Genomic DNA, 20,413 nt, shown 5'->3' with positions numbered 1-20,413 from the left:
CCCTGTTAGTACCGGGTGCTGTTAGACAGTCCCAAGGACTTTACTGTCACTGTCCAAGCTCGCTTGGCTGTGGCAGAAGGACTTTGGACTTAAATGGCAGGGCCAGTTCTGCGCATGCTGTGCCTCACCTAAAAAATCCACTGTGCAGGCTCAAAGGGCACACCCAGGTGGTGAGAGCCCTTCCCAAATCTTTGTTTGCAAAGTTTGGCCATACGTACATATCCCAATTAGGTTGTACTCATGTAGGGTGTCACTGAGCAAGCAAACCACCTTTTCCTGTTCCCACCATGCATTGCTGTCACCTGCTCTACAGTGGTGATTTTGCTCAGGGTACTTATCCAATGGAAAGTGCTCTTTTTTCTCCAATTTAGTGTTGTTCTTCTGACAAACGGATAGCCTGACCTAAGTTGGTGTGCAGCTGTGAGGTCCTGGGTGCAAGCAGGCAGTGAGATCTGCTGATGACAAAGGGAGTAAGGCTGCCTCCTCTCAGGAGATGTGGTCAAAGCTCAGCCACCTGAACTTTGTCTTATACTTTTTAATATCCATTAAAACCTGCTCAAAGATCATTTGAAGTTGCAAAAGAAAGGACTATTAACTTTAATGTTTGCCTGATAATGAAAGAATAGTGCAGGGCAGTTTGTCTGGGCTTTACCGTATTGTGGGTTTGTTGGGATTTTTCAGAACTGTGATGACTTTCATTTGGAAGCATTAAAAGGTTCATAATTAAAAAGTTCTATAATGCACAGCTAGTTCTTGTATGGAAAACATCTCAATTTATATCCCATCTCAGATTTTTAATGGCAAGTGTTACAGGACACAGCAAAGACTGCATTAATTGAGCAGTTGATGATTTTTTTGGTGTATTTATGCTTTTTACATAGTCTGTTGGACCAGTTGTGTATTTTTGCCCCATACAAGATGTTTAGATTTTGCTTCATAAACCCAGGATTATCACAGTGAATCATTTATGATTCAGTCTGATTTTGTTCTGGAAGTCAAATATCTACACCTTTTTACAATCATGTTATATTTTTTAATACTCTGTAGATACTTGTCTTCTCACATATATCTGACTTTCCTGCCCCTCATTTGAAAATCCTACATTTGAACATAATCTTCTTTGAAAGATTTAATTTCACCTCTGCTAATATTATATGACTCTATTTGTTATTAATGTGGTCAACTCATAAACACAGGTTAGGGGGTACTGGCCTTGGAAGAAATTTCCAGGAGACCAATATATCAAATCAATTCTGAAGTCCCTTGACCTCAGGATAGAATTACGGGTTTATAATTTACTCACCACTTACCTGATCCAGAGAACAAAGGATTGCCAAGTCAGTCAAAACTAAATTACTCTTGACCTTAAATTAGTAATTTTCATGCTATTAAAACTATAGCTAAATCGCTCTTGAGATTATTTTGAGTTTATAACCCCGGTTTGTATTTTTCCATGTTTATGCTCACAACCTACAACTATGTATATACTTTAGTGCATATTTAATTATTTTCTGAAAGTTACAAAAGAGTTCAATCCATAGAAGTGTATTAAATGTGGGGGTTTATACATATATGTGTGTGTCTCCAAAATGTCCAGTTTGCTTGTGAATAATATGAGTATGCATAACAAAATCAGCAATTTATTGCTGATAAGATGGAACAATAAGAATTCTGTAGGATGATGCCCGCTGCCTACTAGTGCTTGAGAGATTCTGCAGCGCTCACTCAGGTACAGGATCAGGTCTATCTGTGTTCAGTAGCTGAGGCATGATAGACTAGTATGTGCTACCAACAACATACATTGTTGACAATATTTGCCCCACTTTGCAGACATGCAGAAATAGTGAGGGTAAATAAGTGAAGAATGCTCAATTAATGCTACTTTAATTGTATAATGGCAAATTTTGTAACCCTTAATTTTGAATGTAGCTCGATACCTGTCCTCAGTCCATGTGTTCTGTGAAATAACTCATGTACTGAATTCCTTTAATGTAAGTTTGCAGAATCAAACCCTTCATTAATTCTGAACAGATTCTGCCTATGCAGATGTTTCTCCTAAGTCATTTGGAAAGTTGGCTAGTTCCTCGTTCTCTAGGTACTTCCATTAAAAAGTTATTTTTGAAGGTGTAGGAGAGGTGTATAGGTGCTTAGACGCTTTCAGGGTTTAATGCTGTGGCTGCCAGGAATGGAAACTGCAGTTCCAGAATGTGACCTGAGATATCTGAAAATCAATACACAGAGATAATGTATTTTTTAAAATTTCTTGTGCATTTTCAAGAGTCTCCATAGTCTATAATAGGTGTGTCCCCAGAATGCCTCGTACAGAATCACAAATTGATGTGTTGATTGCTTTGAACAGAATTAACATCCTCACTGCACCTTTCTGAAAACTTCCATTTCTGAAAACTTCCATCATGTCATGAGTCATGAATTCCTCTGGATTCCCTAAGCCTGAAGGAAGTGTGTACATAAGCTCACTGTTTGAATGTATCTTATGTTTTAAGACCATCTTAGGTCTTGACATAACATAGACTGGAGTTGCCCTCTGGACAGCCAGGAACACAGTCTGCAACAGGATTCTGCAGTTTTGATTTAAAGGCTGTCACAGACAATTTATCCCATAATTTAGATTAATGGAGAGTTTACATTTGCTTAGTAGAAGCTGGTTGTGGTGATCATAGAATGCCTTGGGTTGGAAGGGACCTTAAAAATCATCTCATTTTAACCCTCCTGCCATGGGCAGAGACACCTTCCACTAGCCCATGTTGCTCAGAGCTCCACCCAACCTGGCCTGGAACACTTGCAGAGATGGGGCAGCTACAGCCTCTCTGGGCAATCTGTACCAGGGCCTCACCAACCTCACAGGAAAGAATTTCTTTCTTATAACTAATCTAAATCTATTCTTTTTCAGTTTAAAGCCAATATGAAAAAATAAAATCTGGGGTTTTTTCATTGTTGTTTCTGATCCAAATATTGGAAAAAATTATTCTGCTGGTTTGAAGAAAGATAAACATTTTTAATTTTTTTTCATAAAACTTAAAATCTGTTTCCTGTTGTATTCAATTTTTAGTTTGACTCAAAAAGAAATGTTTTTCTCCTGCAGAGGATTAGGACTATGAAGCTCCTAGAAAAGAAGGTGTCCTTTTGTAATTTAATATGATGATGGATCCACACTGTGACAGGCTTAGGTTCAATTCTTTCTGAAGTTTCACAGGATCCAAGTATGTTGGTCCCCAAAACCACACCCCACCACCAGATCACAGAATATTCTGGGTTTGGAGGCTGAGACCCAGAGTCTCATTCATGCTTTTCCACTTTGAGAAGACATGCTCACAGAGACATGGACTTGAACAGTTTCCTTCCATTGGCCAGTGAATTCCTGAACCACGAAGCTGGAGAGTTGCTTACATTCTTTGGCTGGGAGAATATTTAGCTATTCCATGCAAAGTGTGGCATGGCAAGCTGAGAGGAAAATGGCAGAGCTTCAGGTGTTGAGCCTCTTTTCCCTGGAAGAGAGGAAGAGGTAGGAGAAAGAGAAAGGTGATAGAAGAGATCTAAAGAAGGACATTAAACAAATTCTAGATGGATGGGTGTTTCATGTGCTGGTTTGTTAGTTAAAAATCATCTTTCACAGTTCATTGAATATTTTACCTACTATATTCCAGTTCCTTACTTTCTGAATTTGCAACTGTGTGCTCTCCCATGTTATTTTATAAAACTCACAACGCCTGGAAAATCTGTAATTCAGTCCTAATAACTGTTCTGAGCAGAATATTGCTCATTCCATCATGAATGGTTTTTAGAGTGAGAATGTATACAAGCTAGATGTAGCATAGCCATAACTTGATGTATAAATATGTATGGTTGCTGCTTTTGAAGAGCTGTTTTATTATTTTTTTCATTAATCGTTGAGAATACTCAAAATTAGTTCTTTATTCTGTTCTTAGCTCTCTGCATAGTCTGTACCAGTGAAGAGTCTTGAGGTGGGTATGGTATTGAGGTAGTCATGGCCAGTTTTGGTAGCCAGGAATGGAGTGGATGAAACTGAGCATTTCCCTGGTGTTCTGGAGACACCGGTGCTCTCTCTATTTGTAACTGTGAATGAGCTGCTTTAAAGATTCTATTCTTGAAACTGTTCATCTCTTAAACCAAAAAGTGACCACATTAAAAAAAAAATTCCACCAACAACAACCACCAAAAAACCAAACCAAACCAACAAAAACCCCCTCCCCAGCCAAAAAACTGCACCAAGACATAAAAAAACCACCCTGAGTTTTATGAACTATTTGACTGGATGGAAGAAAGGTATTTTGCTTCAGATATGTGATAGTATCAGGTTAAGTTGTTTATCACTTGTGACGCTACATAATTCAGGGAAATCATCAGCTGTCACTCAGACTCAGCTGATTCTCCAGTTCACCAGACACATGTGATTATTTTGTGGAGAACATTTAATGATGGGGTTTGGTGGTATCATATGCCTTTTTTTCCCCTATAGTCCTCATGACTTGAAAATTTGAGAAAGATTGAAGTGATGATAATAGGAATTTTAAGATTGGGAGTTTAAAACTTCAGATTATGAGGCTTCATGGTTGAGAAGAATGGTAATAGAAGAGATGAAATATTGTTTTGTTAAATGTGAAGTAGATTGTGTTCAAAAAATGTTACTGTCTGATTCCTGGTTTGTCCACCTCTGCTTCATGTCATATGAAGTTAAGTATCGTTGATTCATGGAGTGCTCTGTAAATGTCTGTTGATTTCTGTCTGTTCTGGTTTACGCTTCTGCCCCGAGGTTTGCTTTGAGTTTCAGGTTTGGGTAAACTGAAATTGTCAAAGAAAATTCACTTTAAATTGCAGGGTTTGAAGTGGTTTTGTTTTGAAACCATGCCAAACCTGAGATTTTGCATAATTTCTTTTTGCATAATTTCCAAGCAAAAAGATAAATCATGTCAAGCTCCTTTGGAGTGAGGTTGAAGTTTATGGGTTTATGAACTTTTAGGAAATGGAGGATATGAGAATACAGGGAAAGAATTGTGCTAGAAGAGAAGAAGCACGTTCTTATTTCAGCTGCAAATGGACAGATAATCATGACCTATTTCATTTTTTTTGAGCATTGAAGTTTTGGGCTTGAGTGCATGAATACCTGAGCTGCTGCCTCTGTAAGTTCCTTCAAACACAGGATAAAGCCAGTTGCTCAAGGAGAAGACAAAGCTCATTTGAGGCAATATCTATGTGTCTGTTCCTTGGATAAAAGAAAAGTTACATATCAGCAGGAGTCTTGATAGCATCCTTCTCAGTTTTTATTTTATTCATACATAGGGCTTCCAAAAGGAATTCTTAGGTTTTTGTCAGAGAACAATCAGTATAAATGTGTCAAATGAAACAAAGATCCCCCTGTTTTAAAGTTTGGTGGGGTTTTGGTGGTTTTTTGGTTTTTGTACTTTTTTTTGTCTGAACATATTCCTGTATCTAGATCTTAAAAACAGCCTTCAGCATTGCTAATATAATTAATTGCTTGTTTCAAGTGCTCTAATTAGAGCAATTCAGGTGGTTAGCCACCTAAAGGAGTGCATAATTATTTAGAAAGACCTTTGATTGTAGTACTGGCATCCTAAAGGCCCAATTAAAAAGCAAAAAAAAAAAAACCCACACCAAAAAAACAATCAAAACACAAAAGATTGAGTCTTTGACGCACTAATGCCTATTATCCTGTGTGATTAGGTCACCTCATATGTACTCAATAGTATATGCTTATGTTTTGCATCTATCAGATACTCTTTTGCTAATAACTTTCAGTGAACACAGAGCTGATGATCTTTCGAGTGAGGAAAAAACCTCAAAACACTTTAAACTGGAGTTTTTTTCATGAGGAAACTTTGAGGGGAAAACAGAGTTTTATTAATTTAATTTTGTAACAGGAAGAGTGAAAACAAAACTCATTTGATGCTGGCACAGCTCAGAACACTGTGATTAGTGGGAAATTGTCAAAGTCTATACCAATATCTGAACTGGATCTGCTCAGCGTGATCTGCAGTTTCATAGGATTCCCAGCATGGGTGTGCCATTCTTTAATAGCATCCTCTAAACCTGTTTACATCTTCTCTAAGACATATGATCTTCATTCTGTACCAGGTGACGCAATGTTGGGTATATGTCTTCAGGATAGAGTCCAAGTTACAGGGGGTAGAAAGGGCATAAAACAGATAAAATGCATAAATTTTATAAGAGGGTAAAATATTTCCTTTCTGGAAACAAAAGTGTATTACAGTGTGTGTGTGTGTGGCGGGGGGGGGAAATGAAACATATTATCATTTCAGGCTGAAAAGCTTTCAGAATCTTTTGTTTCATAATGACTTTTTAAATATTTTTCCTGTGAGTTATGATTGAAACAAAAACAGGAAAATCAGAATTCCTCAGAGCATAAAGACACAGATTTCCTCATTTACTTTGAAAACAGAATTTTTCCTGTTCTTTAATAGTGAGTCAAAAGCAATTGGTATATGAACACTTTCCTTCTGTTCATCCACTGGCTGAGCTAAAGTTCTGCCAGAAACATAAAAATGCCAAGAGATAGCATCTTTTCCTGAAAGTAAAGAAAAAATGCACAATCTTTGAACATAAAGCAGTTTCTCAATGAGCAAGTGAATTCTCTTGAAATAAGTAGCTCGGCAAAACTTCTGGTTTCAGTGATTGTTTTGACAAGTGATGCTTGCAACCCTTAGCGAGATATTTTTTCATAATAGTAAACTATTGATAAGCACTGCATATTTTCATTATTAGGCAAGTGAGATATGTAAGATTTTTATGCATGTTACATAGTGGAAAAATAATACGTGTCTGTGGCCACATAAAGTTCCCTCTGAGGTTCTATGAGTATGATCACTTTTGTCTGCAAAACAGTTCATGCGCACTAAAATTTAAAGAAATTATACATGTTTTTTTCTGCTTTAGAAACACCAGTTTCTCTAGTGAAAAAGTTATGTTCTTTCTTGACATATGGTTTGTAGAAATGGGTGTTGGAGCTCAAAATGGTCTATGACTTTGTGATTGAAGTTAGTGAGGATGTTGTGAGAATATATGTGGTTTTGGCAAGACCTTTGAAAGGCAAATTTGAAGGTGATCAAATAGGAGAACAATTTTAGAACTAGCTTTCAAGAGTCTTTTCTGCTGGTATAAACTGCTGTTGTGTACCAAACCTTGATACAAAACATTAGTGGAGGGCAAGGTCCTTTTATTTTAAAATGGCAGGCTTCAGTGATTCACCCTGTCATAGTCAGGTACTCACAAGTACAGTGATGACCCAAGCAGTCTGTACGCTCTGTCTGTATCCCAGCTGCATGTATCCAGGTGGGCTGCTCAGGATTTTTGCATGGAGGGCCATGTAGTGCCCTACTGAGTGTCCCTCGTGTTTGCTGGAATCTCCTCAGGATGGTGATGAGGTGCCACTGAACCCTTTTTGCCTTTGGGACCTGACAGTGATCAGGATCCTTTATTTCTCTGTGCTCTTCCACCTCTGGGAATCATTAGCATTTATTTCCTCTTCTTTGTCTCCTTACTAGCATGTCTTAAGACTTCAGCCCTGTTCTGTATTTTTCTACCACTACCTCTTAGTGGCTGGAGTCCTTTTGCAGTCCAGGCAGAGGCAATTCCTGACTGAACCCAGTTCTTTGTGCTCCTGAATTGTCTATCTTGAAAAGCTGTTCATAAACATGCTGTGATAGTGATGGTATAGCACCTGCCATCCTCACTGGGCTTTTTGTTCTGTTTTCCCCTGTCTGACACTTCCATATGCAAACCTTCCAATTCAGTCTCCATTCCTGCCCAGTCTAAGCATTTCCATTATGAATCTCTATAGTTACTGGTAGCATGATTTAAACCACAGGCAGAAAAGTAATGAAAAAAATGCTTTAGGATTTCAGTCTCTCCTTGCAATTCCACAGAGAGAAGTACTGTACTCTCTTCCCAGAGCCTGGTCTCCCTGCCAGGCCATAGGAGGTGCATCTGGCACCCCTGAAGGTTCCTGGAAGAAAGACAGGGCTGGAAAAGGCTAAAATTGCTGCTACTCCAGTTGGAGGCAGGAGCCTAGAAACAAAATACTGACAAATTTAAATTAAAAATAAGGCACTTTTAAACAGTATATAAAGGTCTTTATATCAAGGCCAGATGCCTTTCTGGTAAGTTACTTTAGTCCTACACAAGCTTTTTGGCTCAGGGCAAGGGCAGCTGTCTGAAATGCAATCCCCTACACTGTTGAGCAGGTCACATTTATGATCTAATGGTCCTGTTTGGCTTCAGATGCTGTGGATGTCTTGCATTACTGAGTGTCTGATTGTGCTGGTTTAAAGGTGAACCAGCAGGGGAAATGAACTCACCACGAGAGAGATTATAAGTCAGACCTAAAATTTAATAATAATATTACAATAACAACAATGACACAAAAGGGAAATTGCTTTCAACTCACAAAACCCCAGCAGTATAACCCAGTGTCCTGGGGCACAAACCCAAGGGGTTTGTATGCCCTTGTGCTGAGACCCCTGTGGTTCCCCCAAGTCCAGAGCAAAAGGAAATGAAAAAACCTGTTGGTGCAGGCGAGGGCTGTGGTCTGGGCAAGAACAGTGATCTCCTCCTATCAAGGTCCTGCTGCTGCTCTGGATCTGACGAGAAGTTCCTGATGTCTTCTTACCCACCACTTATGTACCCTCAGGGAGCACTCAGTCCCTCCCCCTGGGCGGGGACTCACACAATGGGTGATCAACTCTGGGAGCCAGGGGGTGTTGAGCTGTTGATGGCCCATTAGCAGCTCCGCCCCCCTCAGGTTGGGTGTGAAGGTGATAATGGCTCCCTGGGCAGCTGCTGCTAATGGCCCATTGACCTTGGGGAATGAATAGAGGGGGTAGAATACACAGCTTTGATCACTTCCACACAGGGTTAGCTGGTCCCTCCTGCTGAACTAGGACACTGATGAACAGGGAACTAATTCATGGGTTTCTCAGGTGCTCAGGAGAGGAGGAGCAGAGTAGTGAAGGTGGAGAGGGAAGAATGGCTTGGAAAATAGCCTCTGCTCAGGGGTCATTGACATGGCAATTTATCCCAAGCCTGCAGATCAGTATCCCTTGCTTCTTTTCATCATTAAGGGAAAAACATACTGTCACTACTCTTTTTTTTTCTGCTGAGTCATTATATAAATAAAATACGGCTTCATTTGGGACTGCTAATTGTCTTAAAATCCCCATGACACCTCCATGACTTAGACAGGTTTTACACTTACTTTGTAGAGTATATACTAGAGCTTGGCCAGGTAAAGGAACTTGAACTTGATTACCCAGAAAGACAGAGGCCAGTTAAATCAACCAATTCAAGAACCCAGGAGTTGTGTTTCCATAGCCCCTGCTGTATCCACTAAATCACAAGAACTAGCAAGGAAAGATCCTGCCAAAAGCCACTGTTTGTGTTTTTTTAAAACAGGGAGCATTTTCCTCAATTCCACAGGGTCTCTCCCTAGTATTTGGTGCAGATTAATTAGTAACATATTTTCCAAAAGAAGTGTAAAGCCTTGGGCAGCCCAAAAACCATTGAAGTTTTAATTCTCAGAACTATTGCCTGACTTGACTGTTATCCAGTTCCTATTCAGGCAAGATAGGAATTAAGATTAATGAACCCAAACAAACTGGTATTTCAGAGAATCAGTCTTTGCCAGGCTTTATATTCTCATGACAGAAAATCATTGAGGCATAAATACAGTGCTCAGTCATTGGTGTATATTAACAACACCACGTTGTTCCCATAAGTGCTGAATACAGTGAAGAGGAAAATGAAGCCTTAAAATCCATTAATTTGGGTTGAGGCATTTTTAAAAGTGAGCAAACCAGAACCTGTGGAATAAGCCTGTCTCGTTCTTGTACTGCATCGATAGGAAGACTGATTCCAGAAAGGGATCTTCTCATCTGGGAGGTTGTTTGGGCTGTCTCTGCAGTGCCTTGCACCAGCTGGGCATTCTGTAGGCATTTTTTTAAAAGGCAACTTGATAAAGATCAAGTCTTAAAGAGAGAGTAATAAAAAAATACCTTTAACTGCTAGGATCAGTGAGGCTTGTAACATGTGGAGTAAAATTGTGTCATTATCTGCCAGCGTCTGTCCAACTCCCAAGAAAAGGTTTGTGGCTAGAGTCTATTTTCTAAGCAAATGAGAACTGGCATGGACACAAGAGTGTTTCACCTATCCTGGCACTCGTAGTAGTGATGCTAATAGAAGTTAGGAAGTTACTGTGGTAATTTCTAGAAGGTGTTTGCTCATGGGAAACAAAGAAAATCTTTTTGTATTTCCACTCTGAAAAGATATCCCTATGGCCTCATCTTGTTTGTTCTGACATTGCAGCAAGAATGGAAGAAATAAAATGGCTAAAAAGAGACCGGAGACTTTTATTTTGCTGCCAATAAAAAAATAGAGGAAATATGCAACCAAAATATCCAATGGTTACTTTGGTTGTCAGAGACAGTTCAGCAGATGAATTGTTTTTCAAGGGCAGTTGGGCTCCCAGACACAAGAGCATTCTGTAGTAAGCTTAATTACTCATTTTAATTATGCATTTTAATTAGCAAGGGCTAACACGGAGCTTTTCTCCCACTTTCTCAATAAACCCACTTTGTAATATTACAGAACAAACTCCAGCTGTCTGTGTTTGAGAAAAACAACTCAAAGTTCAAGAGCTTTTCTTCTTCATTGAATCACATTCAGTGATCAGGTCACATCTACCTCAGATTATTTTCAAGGACTTTATATTTACTGTGTTCTGTTCATGGACAACATCAAGAAATCACCCTGTGCTGCTTCTTCTCCCAGTGGTGTTTCCTTTGCCAATATTATCTTGTCACTTGCTCCCCGGAAACCATGTCCTAGTTCTTCCTCTTTCGGCAGTTTCTCCTCAGAGCTGTTGCTCTGTCCCTGCCCTGTCTTCCCTGCCCCAATCCCTAGGGGCACTACTGTAGGAAATCTGCTTTCTTTCTCATTCACTTCAGGGAAGGCCAGGATAGAGAGGCAGTTGTGTTCTGGAAAGAATTCAGGGGCAGCAGGGTATATGGTGATGGATGAGTGGAGATAGCAAATGCCACAGAATCTTCAGCAAAATAACCAGATACCAGAAAGCAGCCCGCCACAAACATGTCACTTCTGTATTCTTTCCTGCTTTGCCTGGGACTGTACCTGCTCAGGAGGGATTTTCAGAATCTGCAGCATTCCTTCATAAATTCAGGCTGTCAGCAGAGCTTGATGAAGCCAAATAGGCCTCCAGGCTGCTCTGTCTGAGAGAAGCCAATCCTAATTTATTTATAGTTTTGATCCAAACATAGGCTCAAAAAGGTTCAGATAAGGATATGGTTAAAGGAGAGATGAGGCAAGTTTAAGGTGGGGCTGTGATTAGTAATAAAGGGTAAAATAAAGTTGTGCCAACATTTTCTGAAATATTCCCTCAGGTTTCAGTGCAAATGGCATCTCACATAGTTTCCATCATGTAAGTGATGGAAATTCTCCAGAAGTATCTATTCTTTACAAGGCTTTGATGAAATGTTACAAGACTGGAAACCTCTTATGTTATATTTATGTTGTACTTTTCTGCTGCTTCTGGCTTGAGGTGAGCTCTGGAATCAGAATCATTGCCTGACATTTCCAGGTGTTTGCATGTCAAATTCAAGCTGCAACCTTTTCTTAACTCATGTGGTTAAAAAGGCTCAGAACATTTTGTCTGGATTTGCTTAGCTGAAGGCAATAGCAATTTTATTTTCATTTATTGAGAGGAAGATTTTTTTTTGTGGACATTGTAGCTTTCCTAAGTCTTAAAAAGACTTTATGTAGTCTCCTTTCCTTTGTGATGAGAACCATCACACTTCCATCACTTTTCTCTAGCAATAGAAGGTCCATATAGTACATATGACATAATATGGACTATCTGCTGCATCTGTCTGTGGTAAGCTCTCTAATTTTATCTCCTTTAATTTTTGGTGCATACTATCTATATGACAGGATAGTTGCACAGTTTAGCTCTGTATGTGTATCTAAATAAAAATTATATTCATCTCAGCTAAATATTGCTCTTCAGTAGTTGTGGGAATCTGCAGATCAAGGGAAAATCTCACCTCTGGAAGCAGTCTGTGCTACATGCATCTACAGAAAAAGTATCCTGCAATGCCACCATTTCATGTTTTGCATTGATTCTGGTAATGCTTTCAGTGCAATTAAGATTTGCTTTATATTTTACCTAATAGAATATCATTTGATATAATTGTACATGTTAAAAAAATAAAGTTAAGACTTTATTAAGAACCAGTATTCTTCCCAGAAGCAGAGCTGGAAAGCAAACACTCTTAATCCAATGTGGTGGGAAAGGAAAAAGGCAGATGGAGGGCTGAGCTTCTGGGGTAACTTTCTTACATTTCAGTTGCCACCTTGTTTGTGCTGGCTTACAAACTCATGTCAAGTGAACAGCTCCAGAACTGAGGATGCTGTATGTTACTCTGGGCAGGAGTTATAACATTATCCAGTGATCAGTATTAAAACAGAGTTAGTATGACCTTATATGTGTTTTCCTACTAAGAAAACAAAACATAACAAATGAATGAAGCTCAGCAGTAATCCAAGTACTGTAAGTGTGTATCCTCAAACCAGTTTTGCAAATTGGGATAGAGAGCTATAATTGACCTTACTGAAGTGGCCTTTATTTTCCACAGTTTATGATCAAAGTAGTTACGTTACACTGAATAACTCTTCTAATTCATGACACCTGAGTAAATGTCAGGGAAACCAGTCTGGAATGTATGTTCCACTATCTGTAGCCATCCTACAGCACAGCCTGAGTAAAGTCCAACCCCCTTTTCCTACACTTAAGTCAATTCTAATGACTAAAAAGTGCTTCTGGACTGAAAAGTACATCACATTGATACCAGGCTTGTTTGTAAACTTGAGCTATGCCTCACCATGATCTGGAATAGATGTAACTTTGCCTGTGTATAGGGTCCATTTATGTGTCTCTTTTTCACTTGAAGTATTCCCTGACTGCTCCAAAGCACATTAATCTGGAAGTTATCAGACTCCACACAAAAGAAGAAAAAGAGTACATCTGAACTGGCCAACACAAGCTTTTAATAAACAGAATGGTATATAGAAATGAAATTTAAAAAAAAAAAAACATCCCTATGGATAGTTTCTAGAGTTGCTTTGGATTTCATCAACTCTATTTCCTCCTCTCGTTCAATTATTTTCAACTGTAAATAAGTATTTGGCTTCTTTGCCTTGAGCTACTGCCTTTCTGCCGTTAAAAAAAAGAAAAAAAGTCTTACAAACATCCAACTGTTTTAGGTAAAATAATGCATTTCAGTGCTGTCTGAGCCCTGAGCAGAGCACCAGACCAGGTCTGCAGCTCTCTTGGCACAGAGCTGTCCTGACAGGCTCTACACCCACACAGGCAGACCCGAAACCTGCAGAGAGGAAGTCTGAGTCAGCCAGCAAAGAGGAGTCTCTTTCCCCCTCCCCATCTTGAATAGTTGCCAGAATGTTTCTCAGCTTCCCATCAGACTGGGGAGTGCGTGTTCACATCAGTGTTCCAGGACCACCACCCACTCCTCTTTCTTCCTGCCCCACCACAGTGAAGTGACAGTCCACGAGCCCATAAGCCAAACTAGGAATGACTCATTGTAATTAAGGATAGGTTTTACGGCTTTTAAAATGGAGCATCTAGCTGAGAAATCATTTAACAAAGGTAAGAAACACATGCTGCTTTGTAAATGGGTCCAAGGCTGGGGTCCTACTTGAAGACATAGATGATGTCAGTGCCGTTTATGGATCCAAGTATGTATTATTTCAGTAGAAATTTCCTGGTATCCATTATATTTACAAATGTTAAAAGCTTCCATTATTCATTTTTTTATATGCTCATAACTTTCCCAAACCCAGACCACTCCTGTTCAAATGTCATTTTGTTGTCTTTTACAAAGTGTTTCAGGGGAAAGTTTTGACGAAATCTTCTGACCTGTTGTTTAGATTAAAAAATGGAAAAACCTACCATTGCCTGTCAATAAAATTCTTAACTATATTCTTATTGAAAAAAACATACAGGAAAAAAACCCCACCCAACAGTAAAACCCCACCTCAGCATGGACCCCATCCTTGTGAGGGCTATTATGCCTGGGTTTACAGGTAAAGCTTTCTAAACAATTTAAGTCTTTTTTAGATCTACTGGAAAGCATGTCCTAGTGTGTGTGTGTGCCACTGCCCTCTGGTGCACAGAGGCAGGAGAGCTTGGATGCTCCTTAAGGACTGTGGTGGGGGCACCCACCCACTCACATTCCTACTTAGTGCAAGTGCTCGGGGCCCTCCTGTCTTCATTTGGGATCTAGAGATATAAAAGCAGTTAAATCTTCACCCCCGTGGGAGTTAGAAACGATAATACCTGTAAAGATCTGTCCCCTTCTGTCTTGTGTCAGTACCAAGTGCCACATGGAAAGAGTGTGCAAGTATGTTGCCCACCACAATGTCCTGGGGTTGTTGTTTCATGAGTTGCATATCTCAGAATATCTGGGAGATTCACTGCAAGTGGTGGAGTGATCCTAATGAGCATTACTAAAGCATGACCTCAAGCATCTCTGCCCTTTTGTTCTCTCCTGTTGTGTGTTTCTGGCATGTAATAGACTGGCACCCTTCAGGCTGAAAGCGTTTTGCCTAATCCAGTGTTTTGGGATGAAATAAAAGGTTTTGCGAGGTCAGTGTATTGGGCTAAATACAGGGATAAATGCAACCTGCTCAGTAATAGCTGTAACTATCCACTATGGACATCACAGATTGGAAACCTATGAAAATCAGCTAAAATATCAAAAAGTGTTTAAGATCACACTGCCCCAACCTCCTGTAAGGAGGATAGCTCTGCTTGCTATACAGAGCAGGGAGTTTACCTCATCTAGAGCTGCTCCCTGTCACCTAGAGCTGCTCTGCTCCGTATGGATTTATAAGGCAATTAAGATAACACATCTGGGTGTCTCAGTCGATGGATTTGCACCTTCCATGCTATTGTTCCATTAAAGCCAGGTTTCAGGTGTTTCTGTCTCTCAGTGTAATACTAGTGACCATCAAATCTGAACAGTCACTTCTTTTTCAGAATTTGCTAGATGGAACATCCCAATATCAAATGCTTTTGAATTACAGTTGGGTGACCTTTGCTGTATTTCACAAATAAATAAGTTTTCTGTCTAAAAATGTGGCGTGTTCAACTGTTCATCAAGTTCCAAGAGTCAGTCTCATGGTTTTGAACACTTAAATAGGTTAGCCCTGAGTTCTGCTGAAGGAGAGTAATTAGGAGAAAATTACTGCTTTTGTTTGGTTCCATCTCAGACTTCAAACTTGTCTGTTTAAGCCTGTTTAAACAGTGCATGAACCATCTCATATTGATAAGTATAATAATAAAAATAACATCTTAAGTGAAGTTTCACATCATTTATTGCTAAGAGGTAATTTTAAGCTTTTATCTCTATCTGGTAGACAGGGGAGGAAGGCTAAACCCCAAATTTTAAATAGTGATTTTTTTCTGGTTATTAAAAAAATATTAGTTGTAAAGGCTGACAAAGACTTCTCTGTTATCAAGTATGTGCCATTTGCAAGTAGAATGTCATTTCCATTTTAGCCACCAGCCACAGGAACTCAGCTGGGGTCCTGAACATCAAGCTAAGAGCTTTTTTTTACCATAATAAAGGTCCTGTAGGCTAAAATCCTGGTAGCCCATCAGTGACACTTCTGAAATCCCTTTGATAGGTTTATACCAATGCAAAGCTTGGTACTTAGCAATGCTCGTGATGGTATATAACAAAAGCAGTTCTTTAGTTATGCTTATCCTGCATTGCTGTGTGTGCATGTGTGAGTGTATATATATGGGTATGTGCATGAATATACACAGATACATGAAATATGAGGATACACCTAGTATAGGCATCTGAGTTTTACACATATTTCTGCATGTATTTAATATTAATCTGAAGCTTGACATAGAAAGAGCCAGAAAAAGTTCCTGAAAGCTTATTCAAAAACCCATTCCTATGGCTGTGCTATCTCACCCAATCAGACACACTCATTTTACCAAAGAAAAATTAGAAAAAATAATAACTATGCTAATTCTTAAATAAAATCCTTGCTTGTTTAGCTTTTATTTACTTCACTTTGAAATAATTCACTGTAATCTTTCCACTTTTTAAAGACTTTAAACTGTGACACCCAAGTAGGTTGCCTAGATAATACTTTCTTTTCTCCAGCCAGACACACCGGGAAGAGGCAGCAGATTGTGTTTTCAGGAGACCCAAGAGACTTGCTGGAAAGCTTTCCTAGGGTCATCATCACACATCAGAGATATAGAACATAGATTTCCTAACAATGCAGCTTCCTTGGAAGGAAAATTTTGTTTTCTTTAGTTCACTCATTTTGAATGAATAAAGAAATCTGTGGGAAAGAAGTCAGTCCTTAAAGAAAATAGTTGTTCTTTTAATTACCATGTGTCTGCTTCTTCTCTACTCCTCCAAAATTCACCATAAATAAGAGGATGTGGTAATTAATTGCCAGCCAAGTGGCTATATTAATCTTCTGCAAGTGCAGTATCCTCTGGGTGAAGTGATACAGTTAAGTTATAATATGTCCATTTCTGTGTTTGAATACCGGTAGAAACAGACACATGCACAGCACACATGTGCGAAGAGAATGTGTTGTGTTCATTTTATTTTTTTCTTAAGATATGACGCTTCAATTTTTCTTTCCTTCCTAGAGAGTTCAAATTCCTTTTAAAGGACTTAATTTCTGCACAATAGAGCTCATGGGCAAACACTGAATAAATGCAAAAGAAGGAGTGCAGTCATGGTTCTAAAAACATTTCACATTCTTCAAACTGATGCCAGTTGTACGCATTGACAGTAATCCTGTCTAATCCCCTCCACATGTATTATCTTTGTACACCTGTTTTCATTGTCTCACTTATCAGTTCTTAATACTTAGAACCACAATACACAAGAAGGCAAAGCAGCACAACGAAGTATATACACATACACAGTGTGCTGTGCTACAGCTTTGCACTGTAGGCATAAAACGTATTTCTAGATTTTGGTGCTTGGAGTCAACATCTTTCATTAAGACATTTTTCCTTCTTCCTTCCCCCTCCCCCCCCCCCCCCAAGTTGATGTATGCCTGTGTTTGTCTTTCTTGGCAGATTAACTGAAACACATCGAACAGCTGTAAAAGTCATCAGGAGAATGCAGTATTTTGTAGCCAGAAGAAAATTTCAGGTAAGCAGCATGATTAATCATCGGTACAATTGGTATAATCTTAAGTATATGACATTGAAAATGCTCTCAGAGTGGACTGGTCTTTGTGCATGCAGTTGTAGCAAGTTAAAGGTGTTCTTTAGGTTCTTGGCCTCATACTTACCTTATGCGGATTTTTTTTATGGTGTGAGCCAAATTGTCAACTATCCATGATTATAGTATGATACAAAACCATGCATTTGTTTAGTCAGCATAGTTACTTTTCACTTTTCTTACTGTATTTGTTTATTCATTTTAATACACTGACCAATACTTATCCTTCTACTAGAAGTGAAGAAAACACTCTCTTGGGTGTTCTACAAGAACAGTGTTCCTGTCCATACTGATCAGAACAACGGGTTAGAGTATGCTCAGTTGTGTGCTGTGGATGACTAGCAGACCAAGAGACATCACTGAGGAGTACTATGCTTGTTTTCATATTTGTGACCCACATTTCCAAATCATAGGCCATATATTATAAAAATGTGGAGCATTTTCTCTCTGTAAGTTTGCTGTCTTTATGAAGTGTTAAGTTAATTTTCTCAATCAGGTTACAAAATCCTCAGACTAAATATACTACATTGGAAATACTGTCAAGTTTTGCATGTTTTCCAAGGCTTATTATGATAAAATTTTTTCAGAATGTGATTCTGATATCATCATTCTCATCACCCTTGTGCTGGAAATGCCTTGGGAATGAAAGATTAACTTCTGGACTGATTTTCAAAGCCCCTCTTATTTCCATTTAAGGTTCATGCTTTTTTGTCTGAGAGGATCCACAGCAAGTTAATGAACTTTCATAATCCTTTTGAAGAGGTTTTAAAAACATAAATCAAGAACCTACATTTCAGAGAAGTTTGATTAGAGCTGAGCACTTAATTGCAAGGGATCGAAGACTGAGATAAGATCACAGCACTCAGAAGACTCTGAATTATGGCAGACAAAATAGCATATACATTTCCCAAGCTCATGCAGACATGTATCTTCAGATGACATTACCTTTTGAAAGACCAGGAGAAGTCAGTTCAACTCAGAAAAAAACCTGAAGAGCAGGATTATATTGTAAATATACCAGAGAGATAAACATTATGGAAAATTAAAAACAAAAGAAAAAACCCTCAAACAAACAAAACCAAAAAACCCCCTGACATCCCCCTCCCTAAAAAAGAAAAAAAAAAAAACCCAACATGAAAGCAAAACAACACACACACAAAAAAGGAAATTAGTTTATAAATGAGTTATGATAAAAATTAGGATACTTCAAACCACCAGAGACCTAACGTTCTGGAGCTGTCAGCCAATAGCAGTCCTGCCAAACTTTAACATCTGAACTTAGTCTATGGAGAGATTTCTGTGAGCCAGTGTTAGTGACAAGGGAAAAGAAGAAGGAATGCTCTTCTGTTTCTTTCTTTCTTGGGGCCATGAAATACAGTTTGTAGGACTCCCCATGCTAATTAGATTTTGGAAGTTCAAAGCTGGGTAATATTATTTAGAGTTTTGCATTAGGAGCTCTAAGCATGCTGAATGTTGGACTACTGAGCTCAAATGGCCAGGATTTGGGATTTTGAACAGGATGAAAGTTAAAGGAGTTGTTCAAATTCTGCATTTATCACACTTCCTTGGAAGCCCATTACCTCCTGGCTTAAGTTGTATTGTACTAGCATTTTCTTAATAAAACGTGACAAGAGATTGCGACAAAGTTTGGCAGGACATTGGATGCTCAGATCTAAATCTTTATGGGGAAAAAAGGAGATAAAAATGGTGAAAGCTGGAAGGATATTTTTACTAAGCTTTAGAGAGGACTTAGGCAGATTGCTGCGTACAGTGCTTTGCAACTGTGCGATTCAGACCTGATGATTTGGTAAAAGGGATAACAGATAGAGGACTTCTTTTGAGGGAGAAGTTTCATTGGAAATGAGTAGAATTAATTATGCATATAGTAGCACATGGGGAAGAGGGGAGGGGAAAAATCCCCAGCACATCTAGGCTCTGAGCCATGCATCGTGTTTAAATAGAGAGTGTCCAAAGGAAAGGACAGAGGATTTAGCCAAAATGCTCTCAAAGCACCCCCACTAGTCAATCTAAAGAGTGATATTGGCACTGTTTCTCGGGGTGAAGACAATAGGCTGCTTTTCTGGCCAGAAATAGTGATGTGTCAGCGTCTGCAAAATGTGAAGCTGGGGATAGGGGGGTTGAAAAAAAAAAAGGCAATAAACTGAAAGCTGAAACCTCCCTCCCCCGCAAAGTATCTCTTCTCACAAATGCACATAAATGTGCACACAACTACCAAAGCCACAAACTCTTCTGAAAGTAATAATGCAGGTAAGTGCTGAGTGCAAGGAAGGCATTTTGTCATGAAGAGCTTCTCCTTCTTCATTCATTTCACAGGATTTGTTTCCATTCCAGTTCCATGCTTTCATTTGAAATTTCTAGGATCCTGTGGCTGCCTTCCAAGCATGACTCCAGCACATACTGTAGGTGCTCAATGCATGTGTGCAGTGGTGCATGCTAATGGCTCTGGCTGAAGCTGTGACAGAGTGGAAACAGACAAGATGACTAATGAGCTGTTTTCAGTAATTTCCAATTACTAGATTTGCAGTTTACCTTTGCTTTTTTTTTACTTTTTTTATTTTTTCCTTTTTCCTTGAATCAGAGCCAAAAGGGAGACATCTTGCCCCATATTTCCCATAGGGGTTGGTATGCCTCTCAAAATGCTGATATTGGCAAAAAGATATAATTTGTGTTTTTTCCACAATACACACATTGATTATACTTGCTAAAATTTAATCATGCTGCACCTTTTATAATCACAGCACTTTATACAAATTCTCTAGACTTGTTTCAAAATTCTGCCGTAGTAGTTACAGCAAGAAACCAAAGCTTGGCAGAAGCATCTGGATTCTCATTAGAATGGGAATAAAGCTGGGCAGATGGCAGTTTTTTCCCTCTCTTGCATTTTTTATCTGTCTTTCTTTAGTTGAATTACACCTTTTTTTCTGACCTCATAGGTATCATGAAAGACAAAGAAGCACAAACAAAATCCATGTGCAGCAGTCTTCTGACTTTGCAAAGCATCTGTCCTCCCAATTCCTGAA

The 20,413-nt window shown here is 39.0% G+C and overlaps 1 protein-coding gene across 1 annotated transcript in view; it reads left to right on the top strand.

Annotated features, from left to right (window-relative positions):
* The window catches only part of LOC139670141 (potassium voltage-gated channel subfamily KQT member 1-like), a 490,265-nt gene that overhangs the window by 253,506 nt on the left and 216,346 nt on the right, over nt 1-20,413 (top strand). The window contains exon 13 of the mRNA XM_071551440.1: nt 17,225-17,300. Coding sequence (XP_071407541.1) covers nt 17,225-17,300 — 76 coding nt within the window. The remainder of the gene's footprint in view (nt 1-17,224; nt 17,301-20,413) is intronic.

This window comes from Pithys albifrons, chromosome 3 (assembly GCF_047495875.1).
Source record: "Pithys albifrons albifrons isolate INPA30051 chromosome 3, PitAlb_v1, whole genome shotgun sequence".
Lineage (NCBI taxonomy): Eukaryota > Metazoa > Chordata > Aves > Passeriformes > Thamnophilidae > Pithys > Pithys albifrons.
The sequence above is the reverse complement of the archived record's forward strand: the minus strand, read 5'-3'. Positions and strand labels throughout refer to the sequence as shown.